The 19,843-nt window shown below is 42.1% G+C and overlaps 1 protein-coding gene across 4 annotated transcripts in view; it reads right to left on the bottom strand.

Annotated features, from left to right (window-relative positions):
- Positions 1-1,492: 1,492 nt before the first annotated feature.
- The window catches only part of ADAMTS12 (ADAM metallopeptidase with thrombospondin type 1 motif 12), a 170,971-nt gene continuing 152,620 nt past the window's right edge, over positions 1,493-19,843 (bottom strand). The window contains exons 18-23 of one of the 4 annotated variants that reach the window (XM_067315167.1): positions 19,570-19,780; positions 15,362-16,516; positions 10,803-10,976; positions 8,960-9,124; positions 6,987-7,140; positions 1,493-4,533 (exon numbers count right to left, since the gene is read on the bottom strand). In XM_067315167.1, coding sequence (XP_067171268.1) covers positions 4,298-4,533; positions 6,987-7,140; positions 8,960-9,124; positions 10,803-10,976; positions 15,362-16,516; positions 19,570-19,780 — 2,095 coding nt within the window. In that variant the 3' untranslated portion in view covers positions 1,493-4,297. Of the gene's footprint in view, positions 4,534-6,986; positions 7,141-8,959; positions 9,125-9,159; positions 9,551-10,802; positions 10,977-15,361; positions 16,517-19,569; positions 19,781-19,843 lie in introns of those variants that run through there. The other 3 variants (XM_067315168.1, XM_067315169.1, XM_067315171.1) reach the window with 3 other exon arrangements.

Below are 19,843 nucleotides of genomic sequence, written 5' to 3'. Positions count from 1 at the left end.
GTGCTGCAAACCGCATTCACCCTTGCAGTCAGCAGCCTTAGAAAAGGCTTAGAGAAGGAAAATGCCCCACAGCCCGCTGCCAGCATGTGGCGAGTCAGACACCTGACGTTTTGAGGCACGTATGATGCAGAGTTGTGTCATTAGGTGTGAGAGTTAGGGTCTTCCTGAGCAGTGCCTTGGATCTCAAAGAGCCCTAAAACAACTGATGCAATGGACAGATGGAGACTGCATATGTAACAATTAGCAGATGATCAGTTAGTGATTATTTATGAAATGCATACAAATTCCCCCTGTAGCTATCCCTGCATGCCTACCTCTCTTGCTGCGTACACCTAATGCTATTTTAGTCTGGGTAATATCAAGCATTCCTCACGTATTTTCAGAAAACACCAGTTACCAGTGCAGCATCTACCGACAACCACTTTTCTACAGAGGTCATGGGGAAAAATGGGCAACTGATCGCCCAAATCCACCCACACTCTCAGGACCTTATTACTATTAAAATCAGAGGGATTCACTGGAACCATAAGCACAAGGTTTTACCTACATGCTGGTTTCATTACAGGCTAGGCAGCCAAAAGGCAGTTCCTTTACTGGGTGCTGCGAGCTTGGCCAGACCAAGGAGCACCGTGAGCCAAATCACCACTTCTCCTCGCACACTACAACAGACAGCAGAAGGCTGCGTGCTGTGCAGCATGTCGCCCCGCAAATGCTTAATGAACCCTGCAAGATGGAAGAGCTTCGACTCACTCCTCGATTCATTCAATTCATTCCTCTCCCTTGGACCACCTGCGCAGGATGCTGCACCTGTGGGCTGGACATCCCTACCTGGTTTGTGACACACGAAGCAGCAAATTCCCGGTGTGCGTGGGGTGTTAGGAGGCTGAATCCACAGATGTGTGCGTGGAGTTCAGTAACTGAGTGCAAAACGTTCACGCCCTCCACCCAAGCAGATCAGCCTAACAGTGATGCTTCTGTCCCTAGCCTGCATGTCAAGGAACCAAGTTAGCTGATTAAACTGCTAGGCAGGACAGCATGAGCAGTGGAGAATATCCGTAAAACTTGAATATTGAAAATAATTTTTTTAGGGGGGGAGGGAGGGAATGTTTTATATAGCTCTCTGGCAAAACAAATACTCCCCATAATAAGCATGCATACACCTGGTGGCAAAGAGGTAAGGCACATCTAATTGGACTGGTAGTGGTAAGACAGCATCTATTTCATATGAAATAACTAAATAATCTTAGTAATGTTGTATATTTTTACTTAGCACCAAGTTTTATTGCACTACGTTTTCTCCAGTCCCTTTTTAATGATCTCTTTTGTGTTGGAATATGAAGCATTAAAATACCTCAATGACAAGGCTTCTCCTAACATTACAAATTCTGTAACAATTATACAAAAAACACAGAAAGACATTTTCTGAGTTTTTTCCCCTCACTGATCCATCTTATGAATCTTCTTGAGCTAGAAACATAAAATACCAGAGACATCAGACATAAGCAATGCCATTTATTGAAGCTTTAACAAAGAAGTTGTCATAGTTTGCTTTTTAAAATTTGAAATGTTAGAACAAGCAGTGAATGTGCCAAATAAACATTTTTCCTGAGCCACTTGAAGAAGCTGATGTGTCTCAGGCTAATATGATAATATAATGATATTATGCTTCTGGACTTAACTCTCTATTCACTTTTGAAAATAGTGACCATCTGGGTTAGGAACACAGATCCACCTTTACTTGAGAAGAGTGATATCATAAGAAAGGAATTTTGCTAAATGGATGGAAGAGATGACTGCAAATAACATTGGCATAGAGGAGATACTAGGCTGATGAATGCAATGTAAAAACCCATGTAAAATACTGCAGTAGCACCGCTTTGTTAAAAAAGTTCCTACTATTGTCACAGTCTTTTCCCTAAAGTTTTAAACTGAGCAACAGTGATGACTGTACTTCCCTGGGTAGAAAGATCATTTTGATAAATGTTCACGGTATCACTTAATTCACTTTTCTCAATTTCAAATGAAATTGCAGCTCCCTGAAGAAAACAATGAAGCCAGAAATGGTTTTACTCCATGCAAGCTGTAAGGAAGACTGGAAGGCACATCCCCCCAGGCACTTTTCCTTCCACCTGCACTGTATTCACTGAGTCAACTCCTTGCTCATTAGCCTACATGCCCTATGGCCCACTTCTACTGCTCTCTGTGGATAAATGTTGCAGGTACCTCTGAGCACAGAAGATGCTCACTCCAAAGTGAATCTAACATTGTCGTGCCCAAATCCTAACAGACATCTCTGGGCGCATCGGATGCATTTGCACTGTCCACCAGCTTAGGTTGTTTGGCCATCAGAGAACAGCTTCGGACTTAGCTGTACAGGCTCTGCTCAACACATTGGAGCCTGAGGCCAAACCCTGGCCAAATGCTTCCCGAATCACAGATGGTACGTACACCTCTGCCCCATAACATAATTCAATATTGCTAGGGTCAGTGGAAGAAAAACTGAACTGGTTCCTATTGCTCAGAGGGTTACCAACCATTCAGGACTTCAGAAGGATGTAAGCATACTGTAATACTTAAAAAGCAGTATGTCTGGCATTGGCCAGCAACACCATAGATATGTATTATGTTGTATGTGCATATAGGCTATGTGCGCACACATGCATGCACACGCGCCGCTGTAAGCCACCCTCCACATCTATTGTACTAGCACCATATTTTTAACAGTGGATTTTAAGTTTTATCAGCACCTATAACTGAGGTTACATTGCCATCACAGAGGTTAATAAGTCTAACCTTACCATGCTGCATATCCTGAACTCCCAGAGACTTCAAGTGAAGAAGTGAACCCTTAGCCAAAGGTCTCAAACCTGTCTATGAAAAAGGACAGTTAGACTTGTGGCCTTCATTAGATTAATACATTATAGCCAGGCCCAAACATTTCCATTAACTTTCATAAAGGTCTGTCTAGAAAGAAAACTACTGCTAATCTAGCTCTGTATCCATAGTGACACGTTCATGGCTATGTGTCTCACTCTACGTTGTGTAAAATGTGTCATCTCCCTGTATTACAACCTCAAATTGTCAGGTAGCTACAGAGTAAATCTGAGATTTTCAAAAGAGCACAAGGACCAACGTGTCCAACTCCTATTGAGTTTCAATGGAATCTGAATGTCAGAGTCAGTCCAGCTCTTTTGAAATGCCCAGCTACGCTTCAAAGGGTCCAGTCTGGTCTCCTTAAAGGTTGTTCTGCCATTTTCTTCAACAGCAAAACAGATCTACTGTCTGGCTAATATTCTCCTAATGATTGAGGCCCAGAGCTAGGCAGATACTTCAGGTCTCAAACTCCTATCCCAGGTGCCCTCACCCTCATTAAGGTCAAAGATTTGCACTGGGGGAAAGGTTTGCTGGGAGTGAAACGATTGAGTAATGTTGCAGATGTGAGCTTAGACTCTACTCGTAGATACTGCATTAAATAATTGCTCCACCATGGAATATCAGTGTGAATTACAACCTATCTGGTAATGGGGTAGATGCAAATAGCTTTGCTTTTACAGTACCATGAAATGCTGCTTCTTGACTACTTAAAACGTATTTGGAACTTAACATTCCAGATTTGGTGGGGCTTTAGGTTGGAGCAAGACATTTACAGCAGGAGAAAACTGGCCAGGACTGGATATTTCTGAGGTATCCTTTAGAGGTTCAGTCAAGTATTAAGTGAACAATTTTCCTTTTAAAAAAACACAGTGTTTAGATTTGGCCTACATATCATGATCAGTTATAAAATTCCGCCTGTAAATTTAGATTATCAGGACAGAAGTGAGCAAACAGTTTAGAGAAACACTGCCACTTCACCTTGATTCCTTCAAAAAAAGAAAAGTGAGCGAGCACAGAGGGAGCTGGTCCAGAGTGCTGCACACACAGGGCAGTCCTGGGCCTGCCCAGCCAGCCGCCTTCACTGAGTGCTCTTGGGTACATGGTGCTGCCGTTTCAAGGGGGTTTCAGAAAAGAGATGGAAGAAAGCACAAATTAAACATTCATTTAAAAAAAAAACACAATTCTTGCAAGCTTGTCTCTAGCCTCTATGCATACCTAAGAAGTACTAACTGCTGGTACATGTCAAGTTATGTTACAAATTTTGGACCATTAAAGGAAAAATTTGGAGGAGTAAATTAGGATTGATAACCCTAAGGGATGTGTTTGGATCACAGAATTCCATTTACATTGGATGGTTCAAAAGAAAAAGAAACATAAAGACTGTAAACAGAAGCCCTGTTTAAATTAACTATAGAAAAAACAGCTAGTGCTGAACAGGTTGGTTGTTAGTTTCTTGGCTTTGAGGTGATTTTCTTCTAGATTTAGAGTAATGCTGCTGTTTGAGGCCTCGCTGACTCCAATATCTTGCTTTGTTACGAATTCGGGGATGGCTACATGTGAAGCAGCACTGAGTCTGTATTGACGGCACCAAGCATTTGCCAATGCTTTTCAGCCTCTGGCAGAAATGAACTGACAGCTGGTCTTTGCTGCAGGATAGGCCTGTGGTGGAGAAGATGAGAAGAATTAGCTATATTTTGCTAAAAAATTTTCTGTATTTCTAGAATTTCAATTGCTTTATTCTGGACAGTCATGTCTGTTGAGGCTCATCTTTATGATGGCTTTCTCTTCCTTTGTATTAGTTTTCAGCTTGATCCCCCTGAAGTTTTGGCACTCCTAAGTGAAAAGATCCTATTAAACTTCACATGACCTTCTGTCTTGGAAAATACAGCACTTTTTATTATTCAGTGAGCGTTTACTTTTGCAGCAGACGTAGCTGATCTGTGTTTTTCAGTTTAATGTTTCTGCTTTTAAGAACTGCCAGAAAGATTCCAGTAACAATGATTTCTGTGTCCGGTACTCTGGTGTTCTCGTACCAGCGCATTGGAGACCAGCCCATGGGGGCTGGCTGAGGGCTGCAGAGCAGTGCAGGGCAAGCAGGGAGGGCACAAACAAGGCATGTGCAACTACGTGTTGAGCTTGACTCCACTTCACTGCAGCACCAGAACAGGCCAGGGACTGGTAACATCTGTATTATGGTGCTGATAGGTCTGTAGTAGCTTTAATAAAGTGAAGTGCGTCAGATTTAGTCAGGCGTAAAAATATTGGGGGTCCTCAGCTGGGAGAAGAGATGGTTGAGAAGGGACATGATCGAGGTTTGCAAAAGCAGGAAGGTGGTGGGTTAGCTGAACGCAGGGCTGTTGTTCAGCAAATCCTTCAACAATAGAAATACAGCAATTCAATGAAGCTAGCAAAAAGGGGGTTTAAAAACAGATAAAAGCACTTCTTTACACAGCAGGCTGTGAATTTCTGGAACTTGCAGCCAGAGGAGGTGACGGAAGCAGACACAATTGCAGGGTCAAAAAGGGATGCAACAAATTCTTGGAAAAAGTTCCATAAATGTAAACTGAAAGAACCGGGTTGGGGTGCTTTTAACAGCCCTAACTCGACAGTTGGGGATGCTGGAGGAACACAAGGGAAATGAATCACAGGAAGCAACTAAGCTCCTGCGTCCTCCCTAAGCAGCATCTCCTAATGCCTTTGCTGGAGACAGAATACTGGGCTGCATGGACCATTGGTCTGCCCAGTGGGCATTTCTTATGTTTTATTGGCCCCTTGAGCTTTTATTCACAGAGGTAACTATTAACAGATCTGTGTAGGTGCTGTTTATCTGAGCATGTGCTGTCCTGAACATAAGAGGGACAGGAGAGAAACAGAGCAATTCAACTCTAGGACAAAACATGCGCTAAAGATCTTCGAACAGCAGGATGGGTGACCCATAGCACTCTCTAGTGTATGCCAGATCTGCACTGCCCGAGGAGTCAACCTCTTGTCTTATTGCCCTGCTGGACCCACACTGTTGACCAGCTAGGAGGGAAGAATCCTCCTCCAAAAGGCCTTTTAAGGCTCTTCCAGAAAGTCTCTGAGCTGGTGTTGTGCTTACCATAGGCTACCTGTTGTACTGCAGTACACAGACTACAGAACTTTTGGTTTACCTCCACTTTATAGTCATCATGAACAGGATAAAAATACTCATCTGCAAACAACTTCTCTGGAAAATTACCATCTATTTAACGGCACCCCTGGTCCCTTGAAGAAGAGAGCAGCAGGACACCCGAGCTGCAAGAAGAGCTTTCTTCCCTCCACTTCTTCATTTCGGGGACAGTCTCACGCTGTGGGACACTTGAATTCATAGTGTCAAGAGACAGACTGTGTCTGTGTTCACTGCTAGACACATTTTACTTACATTGTATTTTCCACTTTGCTTGCTTGTACTCTCCGCCCAGAATCTGCAGTTCCTATTGGGGGATCTGTCTTAAGAAATAGCATCTGCTTGGACTTGGCCTCCATCACGGCACAGTCTTATTCTACGGTTGTTGGGTTTCTACTTCAAAAACAGCTGCCTCCCCTCTTCCAAGGGAAAAACAACCTCTGAGATACTTGCTACTGCCTTCTAACAGCAATATTTTTAGACATGCTTTGAGCCCTCCATTGCCTCCGTCAAATCAAGCACAGTCTGCTGACTTGTGCACTCATAGCTTCAAGAATACAGCTGCATACAAGCACAGCCACTCTGCCCTGCCAAGAAACGGGCTTCCAAGTTACAGCATGTCCTTTCGCAACCCTTCCTTCACAGCCCAAAACAGGCTGTGAGTTAACTAATAGGTCCATGCAAACAGAAACATCCATTTTGTAGCATCAGAAATTTAGGGACGCACGCTCAGAGAACTGTATTCCCCATCATGACAACACATTGCTGGTGGGGAGGGAGAACATGGCAATATGACCCTGCCAATAGTAAGGCTGAGCTGTAGCAGGTTATGCTAACATGTAATTTTTGAGCCTGTAGTGTTCCCAGCAAGCCAACAGGCTAGGTCAGCATCAGGCTTTTGCAGGACCCTCAGCACAAATGATGAGCTCTTTGGAAACTGCCTGCCCGAGGTGTATTGTCATACCTGTACTTTTCCCGCACTCTTGTGTATTGCATTTCTGGTACTCCGTTGGCTTGGGCTTATCCGCACACATACTGTGATCTTCAGTTTCATTGCTTTCTGTATTCATGCACTTCACTGTTCTTTGCTGAATGCCTCCTCCACAAGAAACAGTGCACTGAAAGAGAGTCATTTTAACATATATATAAGTCTTTTAAACTGGAATTGTTTAATATGCCAATATTTGAGCTGTAAAACAATGGGAAGCTAAAAATGCCATATGATTCACAACCAATAGCACAAAAGTATGGTGTGCATTGCATTCCCAGCTGGACACCTCCATGGAGCATCGTGGCCAGGCTTGAGAGGATACAGTGGAGAGGTAAATAGTACAAATACAGCATTTTGGCATGTGTAGCCAGGGTGGGAGAACTGCTTTCTCCAGAGGAGAAGGCGGATCTGAAATGCAAATCCTACAGCGTAAGAAAGCAATAATCCAGATCAGTATTCCAAGCTGACATTTTTCATTTCCTGCATTTTTTCACTGGCTGTCTTAAACAGTTTTAAAAAAAACCCCAGTGAGATGATGTTTTTTCTTTGATGATATTTACACTGTGATTACCCTTTCCTTATGACAGGGAAACAACTGCCAGCTGCTTGTTCTGGCCATACACAGATGGCCATAAAGAAAGATTTTCACAGCATGTTCCTGTACTATTCTGAAAATTTACTTAATTCTTCATACATCACAGAGTTTATGAGAATTCCAGTGATTTTTACATTCTTATTGTCTTCAAATACATAGTAGCCAGTGAGATAAACACTTAAACAAGTACAGAATATCAGCTAATGAAGTGCAAGGAAAGACAAGACTGGTACCTCTCTATCTTTTCCTCAAATCATCCTTTCTCTAGTGTATATCTCTGTGCATAAGGCACAATACTGTTGGTGTGAAGTATGTATAGCTAAGATCTTAGGTATTATTGTTGCAACTTCAGATTAATGTTTAAAATATGTAATAAAATGTATGTATGAGTAGGTTTATTAAGGAAACTGGAGGGAAAGATTTATTAGATAAACCAGTTTCTTTATAGTTAAAGATGTATTGCAGAACTAGAAGGTTCCCCACACGCACATCCTGTATTTTTCAACTAGATTTCCAGAAGCCAAGGTAGAGGGCTGCTGGTCAAAATTCAGGATGTCTGGTTGCGTGGGCAACTCCAATATTCCACAAGTTTGCTTTCAGGGCTACCAAAAAAAAAAAAAGTCTAGAATAGTAAAATGTTTGATTGTTTGGAAATGCTTCAAAAGCACAAAGAAATCAAAAAGCCTGATTGTACTTGGAAAGACTCAGCCAGGCTTGCGCTTAAAAATTCAGGCTTTTTCCCTCCCTCTCTCAAGATGCTCTGTCCTGTCATCCTCTTGAAATGTTACCTGGCTCTATGCCTAACAGAACGTGGCTGAATTTACTACCAAGGCAGCCTTTTTCAGTGGAAAATTTCAAATGAATAAGGAAAGAATGTCAGTGATAATTTGTCCTTTTCCATTAAAAGAGTTAAAAAAAAAAAAAAAAGAACAAAAAAACCCTCCCTCCAACACTATATAATGAGGCAACTAAAAGTAAAAGCTATCATGTCTACCACCTGAAGGAACTGAGACAAGCTATCTGAAATGTCTGGTCGATATTTTTAAAGGATCTCCCATCACAGCTTCAGCTGTGCATTAGAAACTAAACTTGCCAGAGGCACTGAGGTTCACAATTAACTGTCTGCTTGATCCCTCCTCACTTTAACTTGACCTTTACTCTTTAACTAACAGCAACAATTTAAATATGATCTAATACGACCAGCTCATGATTTAATGTAAGAATGGATTTAGCAATCTACAGCTTCTGAGGCCTGCAGATAAGCTAGCTGAATGCCAGAAGGTGGTTTTCCTGAGTAGAGCTGGTATATTTTCACCCTATTAAAAAAAAAAATAAAAAAAAATCCCCAAACCAAAGAATTGAATCCTACCGAGCCCCACGTCTGGTTAATCCACTGTGTACAAGGTTGCGTGTTGCATGATGCAGTGGCATTAGGCCTTTCTGTCCAGCCACAGTAGCCTTCTTCTGGGCAATAGACGCGCCGCTTTTGCTGGCCACCACCACATGTTCTCGAACACTAACAAAAGAGGTGCACAAACCATCAGGGGGCAGGTTGGAATGAGCAACACAACCCAGAAACAGAGAGTAAAGACAGTAGGAAATGCTCTTTGCTTAGAAATGAGGAACCACAGGTCACAGGAAGCGTGTCATTCATTCATGTGATTTAGGAGATGTACAGGCCAGCTTGCACACCAGGTCTGACAGTCCAGATGTGAAGATAAGCTCTGCACTGACACATTTATTTCATCATTTGCTTGAATAAAGGCAAGAAAGAAGCTGTTATCAGTCCAAAATACTACAGAGAAAACTGTTCCTGCCTTGTGTGAATGAATATAAAACAGGACAGCACAGAGATTGGCCACAGCAGCTGATGCAACACTACTGGCAGCAACAGCTTCTCCAACAAAAATGAATATGCAGGTCACACGTCTGCAGGTTCAATCTGTAATATTTATAGAAGACAGTACAAGTCATGAGATGCAACATCTCATTTTTATAAGGCAGTTGGGGGCATTAATATTCACCCAATGCATTCAATATATTATCTACAGCACGGCACAAAAAAGCATCACACAAAAACAGTGACCCAGATTCTTTTTAAGCATTCTTTTGTCCCTGTTTTATTATCATTGCTCAACTGAATACTATTATTCACCAGGTCTGCAGTACAGCCTGCTTGAAATGCACAAAAGGTTTGGTGCACTCATATGCAGTAAGGGGCCAGATATACTTTGGGTAACGCATTGCTGCTGTTCTACGTGGAATTGCAACCCTATGGACAGACACAGGATCAGAGCTGACTTCTGATAAATGTTCCTTTTCAATCCAATTCTATCCAGTATCCTCAACATGAGGACAACTGCCAGGGATGGCCAGGAGCTTTTAGAAGATATTTTAAGTGGCAAAAGACCAAACGGTGGAATCATTTGGCCAGTCTTTTATCATTCAACCTTTGCTGACTGATCTGACAGGAAACCTGCATCCTGCACACAGGATGAGGTCTCCTATTTCTTATTTTAAGTGTGGTTTGTCAGTGGCCTGTAAGGAAGCAATGTGATCACCTTCCATTAAAATCCATAAGCATCAGGTCCACAGTGCAGCAAGCAGTGTGGCACTTTCTCCAGAGTTCTTCTTAGTGGGAGCAAACATTAAAATGGAATCATCATACCACGTGCTCCAGCTGAAATAAATATGTGCCTGGATGCCTATGAAAGTCTGCTGGTCCTGATATATGTCACAAAGTGACCCACAAATCAAATTAATCTCATGTCTGGCCCCATAAAATTCCAGCCCAAAAGTGTAAAGGAAAATTAGGAATTTAAGAAAATTCTAAATTGGTCATAACAAGAAAGCAACGTAAAAACTGGCAGCAAAAGGGATCAGTCTGAATGAATCTCATTTACTGATCCAGCAGGATACCTGAGACAAATCCACTTGTTATTCAAGGCTGTTTGCTACTCTGTTTCAGGGTATGGTTATTCACAGCCCTAGCTGTATATCATATGCAATCCTAGGAATAATCCTGGCAGGTCTTTATCTATAGTAATTTTTGCTCTAACCACAGGCAGGGACCGCAGAGGCTGCGATTAGTCACAGCTGTGTGTCCTCCTTTGAGGGACAGCATCAGACGCAACAGTCACTGTTATCTGACAGCTAATTGCTCATTCCAAAAAGCTTCTTTCAAAGGACAATACCTCATTCCAGGGCTCCACCTGCCACTGCAAACAAGGCTCCACATTACAGCTAGTGTTGAGTTGTGGTTTATATCCAAGTAATTGGCAATGAAAAGGCCTAAGAACTCGCTTCTCACGAACATCCACGCAGTGAACATCTCGGGTCTTGAAACCACCGTTGCAGTTAGCAGAGCACTGTACATGAAACAGAAAGGGACACATATTCAATGATGGTCCTCTGACAGGCTGCCCCTTCCTCAGTCTCAGAGGAGGACGACGGGCATGAGATTTCAGCATCACGACTCACAGATGTAACTTCCAGTTTGCCCTAAGAGCAATTTGTTATTAGGCTTAAAAATTGTGGTTTTCATCATCGCAAATCAGAACACGCCATATAAGTATTTCCCTTTCTTCACTGGAACATCCATTAATAACACAGATGCAGACTTAATTAGGAAATCTTGCCAGCTATTTCCAAATATGTCATAGTAGAAAAAAGTCATAATGAAATAAATATAAAAAAAGAAATCTCATGCATGTGAGCAAACAGCCAGCCCTTCAGCTGTTCCTGCTGCAGGCAGGCAGGCAGGAAAGTGGCACAGCTGTGTGAGTAACTGATTTCTAGTTCAGCCATGGAAGAGGCAATCCACGGCAGCAGATTGCTCAGGCTGGCAAAAGTGCTTCTCTTCTTTGAGTACGAAGTAGAGTTACTGATGATACCACCGGGAGATGGTGCACTCATCCCACAGCAGCAGTTGCCACCCTTACCTGCCTCATACCTCCACAGCAGTAGGAGCAGCAATTTGGCTTTTCAGCCCCTATCTTGCCTTCTCTTTCACCTGTTTGCCCTTCCACTCCCTCTCTCTTGGCACGGCAGGAGCTACGGGGATCTGACACCCAGCAGCAGTCCAGGGGCTGCAGGAAGACACGTCTCTTGTCTCTGTGCAGGAAGGAGCAGGAGCAACAGCTCCCCAGGAGGGCACAGAGAGCTGGGACGCGGCATGGTGATGGGGGTCGCAGTCCTCTACCTGACAAACGGAAGCAGGGTGGGAAAAAGGGATCCACACCCTGAGAGCAGGCTGGGGTGAAAGAACAGCAGAGGAGAGAGGGGGAGAGACCCTGAGCCTCATTTGCAGCCTGTGAAATCATTTCTCCGCTTGGAACACTACCAGCCCCATTTCCTACCTGGCTCCTACCCACCCAACTGAGACCTTCCAGGCTCCTGTTCCTTCCCAGAGTTTGCTCCAGTGCCTCATCCAGCAGCAGTACCATCTTCTGTCCCTAAATACCAGAGCCCAGGACCTATCCTGCTGTTGAGGAAGATCTGAATTTGCTACCCCAAAGATAAGAACAAATATACTTTGAATTAATTATTTTGTCTTCATCCAGTTCCACCTACACAACCGAATAATCTCAGACGACCTTTGCTCTTTATCACCATGTTGCAGGATAGCAACTGCTGCTGCTGTCCTCTACATAAATAATCATTCTTCAGCTGAGCACAGAAACTGAATATATTATTTGTTCTGGGCACTGAAGGATGGACAGAAGAAGAATCCGTGTTCCTGTTCACGGAAGTTTCTATCCCAGTGGATAGAAACAACAAACAGAAGCAACTGTGCAAGAAACAGTACATACAACCCCCAAATGAGTTCAAATTATAATTGGCATTAAACTGAGAATGTAGGCTCCAGTCTAAGGGCAATGAAGAATCTTTCGTTAGGGGAGGAGAAGATTTAGCCCAGAGCAAAGGAACACAGAAATCTTCACTATGCTGGCAGTGGACTATAACCATATTGCTGTGATAAAGGTGCATGACAAACATTTGAAACAAGTAATGAGAATAACAATTGCCACTTGCAAAAGCAAACAAAAAATAGCCATTTTTATATATGAGATTGTAATTAGGTTTGTAATTAGGTTTGTATAGCTAACTTGCTGGAAAATAAGGGTGCCTAACACAACAGAAATCTGTTACAGAAGGACTTTTGCCGCAAATTGGCCTCAGAATTGGACTGACACTCTAAAATACCTGTTGCCTATAGTATTTTAGCATTAAACCTGACATCTAGTTACTTTCTGTGAAACAACTATCATTCACTAGTTGCAAGAGCAGTAACATTTATCAAGAGAAAGTGAAGGTGAAATGCACCCCAGTGCAAAGGGACTGCAGAATGTCCATGCATCATTTAAAATGAATTTTGAAAGCTTAAATGTGGTTATGTGGCGCCTTGGCCTTGCCTGGACTTTCTACACAGGCATGTATTTCATGTATAAATCACTTCTATGTCAAAGAGCTCAGTAACATAATGCAAGTTCTGTAACTATAACCTTTTCTGCTGAGTCTTCTGTGTATGAATCTATGCTCTAGTCCAATGGCAACAACACTGTCTGCAAAAACAGTATGTTTGGAAAGAGTTTGAGAGATCTTTCTTTTTCTTTATTAAATCTGTATTATTTCAATTAGAATTTTGTATTTTTTTTCCTTCTGAGTATTGAAAAATAGCCCAGTGTTTAAAGCCCTAATTCTGGATAGCCTGAAGACAAAACATAACAAGCTTCAAAAAGTTTTCAAAGTCCTTCCAGGTGTTCATCATATGTCTTATAGTACCAAAAAAGAACTCAAACCCAATTCCTTGGGTTACACTTATCACCTTGGACACTCTTACTTCTCTTGACCTGGCCTGTGTATGTACCTGGGACAGAATAAGACAACAACAGGCATTCTCCCTACTACATTTTTCTTCAGTTTTTGCAAAGTGAAATTTGTAAGTTACAAGACAAATTCTCATTTGCTTATTAAAATTCAGATATGCTGCTAGAGGCAAAAGAGGCAACTTTGGATTGCATGAGGGAGTCTGCTTCATGAACAGCCATGGAGGTGGTGGCAACAGAGCAGGGGTCTGACCCACAGGCTGCAGCCAGACTGAAGGCCGCCAGCAGCATCTTGGTGGTGTCTAGCTGGGCTTTAACTCCACTGTCATGGGATACTCTAAGTCATCTCATGCTGTCCCTTTTAACATGGCGTTTCTACATTTTCATGAATTTGCAGCATTCCAGGTGGACCTGAGAGCAAGTAGGTATGGGGAGACAGATCTTTCTTCTCCATCGACATTGGCACACAGAGGCAGATCAGTGCAAGGAGGTTTCCAATTCTGAACCATAGGCTTTACTGATTACATTGTTTAAAGATGGCCATCAAGAAAGATGCCTGTTCAATCCCTCTGAAGATGAGGTAACTTGTTCAGATACCAAAGTCTCTCACTTTAGGAATCACAATTTAAAAACATGAAATCCATTAAGATACAAAGAACTCTGTTTACATACAGACAAAACTTTACAATAGGAAGGACGTTAAATAAAATTTCGTAAAATTTTAATATGGCTCTTGCTGACTATATTCTCTGACCATCATTGTTAGGAGGGGGTGGCTGCCCCCAGTGAGCCCCGACCCCACGGTAATTACCATCCCTGAACGCAGCAAGATGGCTGCATAGAAACCTACTCGTCAAAAAGCAGGATTCTGGGGATCGGAAAAGGAAAGTCAACAGCAATATACCAAATGCTGCAACCACATTTCAGAGGCCACAGAAAACCTGGCAATCTGTACTGCTCCTGCACGGAAAGCAGAAATTATGCAAGCGTTATAATCATTCAGTAACGATCAGGGAATGTGAGTATCCGGTCAGGGAAGCATGCTTCTCCACCTGCCCTGTTCAGCACGTGGCATCCTTGCAAGGTAACAGCTATGTTCAACAAAACCATTCTTTTCAAAGCCTCTGTTGTGTGACAAGCTGGAAAATTGGGACAAATCATCACTTTTCAGACCAGACAGCTTCCAAACGCTTGTTCATTCCTTACATAACACCTCAAAAGAGCTTTCAAACTCCCTGTGAGCTGTAACTTGTTTCATATAATCTCTTTTGTCATTTTTATGAATCACAGAAGAATCAAACAAGACAGCACTTTCATAAGAAGTAAGTAAATACTGCAGGATGTTAACACCTCTTTTGATTCACTTGCATTACTGTTAGAGATTAAAACGTCCATTTTGGCCCAGCCATCAGTGCAGATAAAATAACTGCTCATTTCTATGTTCAAATAACAAGACAAGTAGTTTTTACACTGTAACAATCAGCTGCTGTATCCAAAGATATTGTCATAACCACAACCACTGGCCTGACAATTCTAACTTCTATTCCAGTCAGGCAAAAATGCTTTTTGTTTACTGCTACTATCCAGTTCCAGTATCTGATCACCCAAAACACTTCAGAGACACAGAACTCACCTCTCTCTCTCTCTTTATGATACCTCTTCACAGACATATTGAACAAATTAAGCTCCCCAAAGATACCAATTTAACTTTGGATTAATACCCTTGTCTTGACTCTATAGATTCAAAGGGGTTTTACCAGGTAGGATGCTGCTCTCAGTTAGGAGGCATTTGCTTCATGGCGGATACAAATGGTCATGGTAGTATGAGGTAGAAAAGCACCACAAAAATCTGTTAATAGCCAACTGAAAAATACTTTTAAGTAACCAAAGTATTAATGCACTTTATCCAGTTAAAAATAACTTACCTCACTCCAGTTCCCTACTACCCAGTAGGCCTCAGCACGCAAATTGTTGGATGTTATTAGGTGGCCGTTTCCTGGGACATTCGGCAGGACCCCGTCAGATGTTGCACTTCGGTTCCCGGGAGCACGCTCGAGAGGTGGTGATCGCGTGCTGTTGGTGATATTGTCAGGTAGCTTTATTTCTGCTCTGTTGTCAGTCTGGTCTCTCAGGAGATTACCGAACACTGTGGGCATTACTGTAACAGATGCTTCTTGGGTGGTAACTTCCACGACAGGCACATCAACTTGCAGACTGATAGAGTTTGCTGTTGTTGGAAATGCCACTCCTTGTGGTGCTCCACTAACAGGAAGCAGCGTAGAAGATTCTTGGTGATGAGAGGCTGGGGAGAGCTGAGATGTCACGCTGTCATGCTGAAGGACGTGAGACCTGGTATCTAGTGTCACGCTCCTGGTTCTGATTTCGGGATTGAGCTCTGTGCTGCAAAGGAGCTCAGTCGGTTTCTCACTGCTTCCTACTGACACATCGATGTCACCAGATTCTTCAGTTAAGTAATCATAGCTAGGAGTTATCTCTGGACTTTTGGTAAATGAGGATGCATGGCTGTCCTCACTTCTTGGTGCTTCACTCTTTACCGTAAAAACTGGCTCACTCTCAGAAACATTTTCAGCACGCCTTGTATTTTCAGTACTTGAGTTATTATGAAAAGGCCATGAAGTAGTATTTTGGTGTGAACTAGTTTCAGTAAAAGCACCAGAATAATTGTAAACATTACTTGATGCAGCAGAATTATTTTGTAATGTTTCATTGATTGTTCCTTCTTTTTCTGAAACATTACCCAAACCAGAGGAGGTAGGCAAAGGGGCAGTTACACTTTCAGACTTGGGTATTTCTGTTGTTGTGTGGAACCTTGGGCTTGGTACAGGGACAGGTATTCTTCCAGGAGAAGCCCGTTTGGGATTAATAGCTGTTTTTCTGATTACAATCCTTCCTCTTCTGGGTGCCAGTGGGGGTATGAGAAATCTTCCAGCAGAAGGACATTGCTGGAGACCACACAGGGCCTTAGAGTTTGGTTTCTTGGAACTATCACATGGCTCATCATTATTTTTGGCACAAGTGACATTACGAGTCCTTATTCCACCACCACAAGTAACTGTGCACTGCAAAAGAAACAAAATTAATACATCTCCCCTCTTCACTCTGCTCCACATATTAATGAAAATAAGTACCAAATGGTATAAGTTTATAACAAAAGCATCCTTATAAATAATCAATAACAAAGCTTTTCCTGAGGACTAAGCCCTTAGTTTTAGTGATTTTCTGCTAGCATGGAGCTTTTAGAAGAGTAAATGTGTCATTGAATATACAGCAGTGATAAAAGACTACATGATAAAGACAGAACATGGATGCAATATGATAGAATTTGATTTCTGCAGTGAAACAATCCCAGAAGTTGTTTAGCCAATACCTCTCCCATCAGAGTCATAAAAAATGGACTAAAAAAGCTGCCATCAAAAACCTATCTGACCGGCTCAGTTCTGACTGCTCTCAATGCCCCAAACCTGCTGTGATGCTTTGTGCAGCTCATAGATTCTTGCTGAATTTATGAAATGGATCTTTCATTCAGCCTTAGGGCAACCATCACATGCTGCTAGAGCTGCTTGCATGTCTCTCCTAAATCAGAGACTCCTGGCAGGAATTAACCTATGTGGCTTCTATGTAAATGGGAGCCCTGCAGTGTTTAAAGGGTGCTGGACTCCAAGGAGACTCAGTTTTTCTGTGATGTTCTGCCTCCTCAGCCCCACAGGCATCATCAGGCCTTTAGAAGCTGCAGCTCCACTGAGGATTTTTTGAAATTTCAACATACACCTCTTAGTTTTAAGGTGCTGAGGCTGGCTGACTAGCTGGGTATTAATGAAGATGTTCCATGTATCCTACTGGAGGAAGCCTTCCGAGGATGCTAGGGAGCTTGACCAGCTAATTCAGCTGGCCTAAGTCAGGTGCTCAACACTTAAAGCAGTGAACACCCCTACTGCCAGCACTTTTAAACCCCTGGGATATCTCACCCTTGTCAGAGCTAGTCTAGGTCACGTGGTAGTAGAAACACCAGTGACCTTGTCTTGCTGGTGCTCTCTGTATTGTGACTACCTGTAGAATAACATCAGCTCTGCAGCAACAGGAGGGGGGAGAAAAGCAGAGTAACCTCAGAGTAGGTAAGTTCAGCAGGTATTTTGTCGTCTTTGTACTTCCAGCAGTATAGCATTATTAAAATACTCAGAGCTTTGCAAGTTTACATCAGCTGCAATTTAGCTTCTGAATTCATTCAGATTGCCAGCAAAGAATTTTGCTTATTGAGAAGGACATCAACTATTGACATTACGTTGCTGTTTCCAGACAAATACAACATGCCAACTTTCTCAGACTTTGCCACTTAGATGATTTAGATTAGCATTCCTGTGAATTACAAGTGACATCCAACTTCATTAACTTTTTTGGGAGATGGCTGTCTTTCTCACAGAATTAACTTTGAAAAAATTTCTGCTTTAGATTATGGCCATGTACTAAAAAGAGATTTCAGAATGGCTATAATACTGCATCCTCATTATCTGCCTAATTAAGTATGTTCATTTCACAAGATACAGGATGATTTTCTAACAGCCAGATAAGTTCAGAGCAGAGGGAAGCTTTGCCTGTAAAAAATCTACCTCTTATGGTCACCAGCAAAGGATATTCTGCAATTACAAGTCTATTGACAACACTGTAATTTGTGCTGGAGAAACAAACCATCTTATGCTCTCTCCCCAATTTCTGCGCGGGTGGAAATTTATTCTTATCAGTAACATGCAAATATAACTCAACAACACACAAGCACTTGCTGTATTCAGTATCAGCATGCCGTTTCTGTATAATTATACTGCTGGCCATGAACTCCCAGACAACTGTTTCACAGGTAGTTAAAATATGTTGGCTACCCAATTTACAAAACAATCAACATTCAGTGATGATGGCTTGTAAGCAGCAGAAGCTGAATTAAAACTGTCACAAAATTCAATTAGTTCATTATCTGAACCTGCTATATCAAACTTGCTAAGCCCATTAGTGAGTAACTGCATGCAGAAATTTGGAGAGAGAAGGGAGAGGAGGCATAAAAAAAGAAAAGTCTTGGAAGTTTTGAAAAACTCAGTAAACTTCATTTTCATGACATCTGAAAATGGAAATGAAAATGGAATTTGTTGTGCATCTGCTGTCATGAATATTAGAGTTACATCTTCTTATCTCAGGATATACTACAAAACTGCCCGTTTGCGAACTGAACCATGAGCAAGCCTTACTTTAGCAGAATCATAATAAAACAGTTTTAAAATTGCACATCACTCAAGACCTCCTTCTCTCCCCCAAAAGAACAAATATCTTAGCGCATCTTTAGATTTCATGGAGAAGAAGACTGTTCAAAGTGTCGGGGAACCTGAACCCTCTTTGGCCTCAATGGAGAGTGAAGTTGTGAAGCACCTGCTGATATCAGGCCCATCATCTAAAGAAAACTAAGAAGTATGAGGTCCTTCCACACCAAAGCACATCAAATGAGTACTCCCTATTAACACTAGCAAACCTAGCAGAGTATGTTGCACTATACCTAAACACACTTAGTATACTGCAATCACCATTTTGATGGCTTCATATTCTGCAGTTCATCAGCTGCCAGTGAAATAACTACATAATACTTATTTAACACTTTAAGGATGCACAGATATCGCAGTGTTTGTTAGGGGTTCATACTAATACTATAAGTAAAGAGCTTGCATGCTGCTGTAAACCCAGCAGAGAGATGAATGAAAAAGAGATATGAATGTAAAAAATGTGAACATAAAAATGTTTTTTTTGTATGCCTATATACATGATACACGGCCTCTCCCATCCAGTCCACAGCAGTAGTAATGTCTGAGAATTGCACAGAAGTTTTGAGCATGCAAACAGACTGTGTTCCACAGTACAAAAAGCTCAACAAGCAAAACTCTCAGAAACTTCTAACAAGCAACACGTGTTGAGGTTTTTAACACGTAGTGTGGTTTTCTTCCCTCTGCACAAAGGGCTCAGGAACACATGTTAAAGAAAAAAAAAAGCAGGAAAAAAATGCAGGTCATTGGTCCTTCTGATTGACTATAATAGGCCATTCTGAAAAAAATACTTAATTCTACAGTTGGCTTGAATTTACCTCAGTCCAGTTGCTCACTGTCCAGTCAGAAGGGCACAAGACATCCCTATTGCATGAAAGATGGGTCTTTGGCTTAAGCAGATGCTGGCATTCTGTGACAGCCAACGCCTGCTCATCAGACCCCACCGTCTGGATGCAAAGTACGGTCCGCTTCTTCTGTCCTGTTGGGCCACATGTAGTTGAACATTTTTGCCATTCTCCTGCCCACCATCTGAAAACCACAGTGGGGAGAAACATTAGCAGAAAATAATCCATCACAAACACATTAAGGAAA

This window comes from Apteryx mantelli, chromosome Z (genome assembly GCF_036417845.1).
Source record: "Apteryx mantelli isolate bAptMan1 chromosome Z, bAptMan1.hap1, whole genome shotgun sequence".
NCBI lineage: Eukaryota > Metazoa > Chordata > Aves > Apterygiformes > Apterygidae > Apteryx > Apteryx mantelli.
Note: the sequence above shows the minus strand (reverse complement) of the source record. Positions and strands in the feature narration are given on the sequence as shown.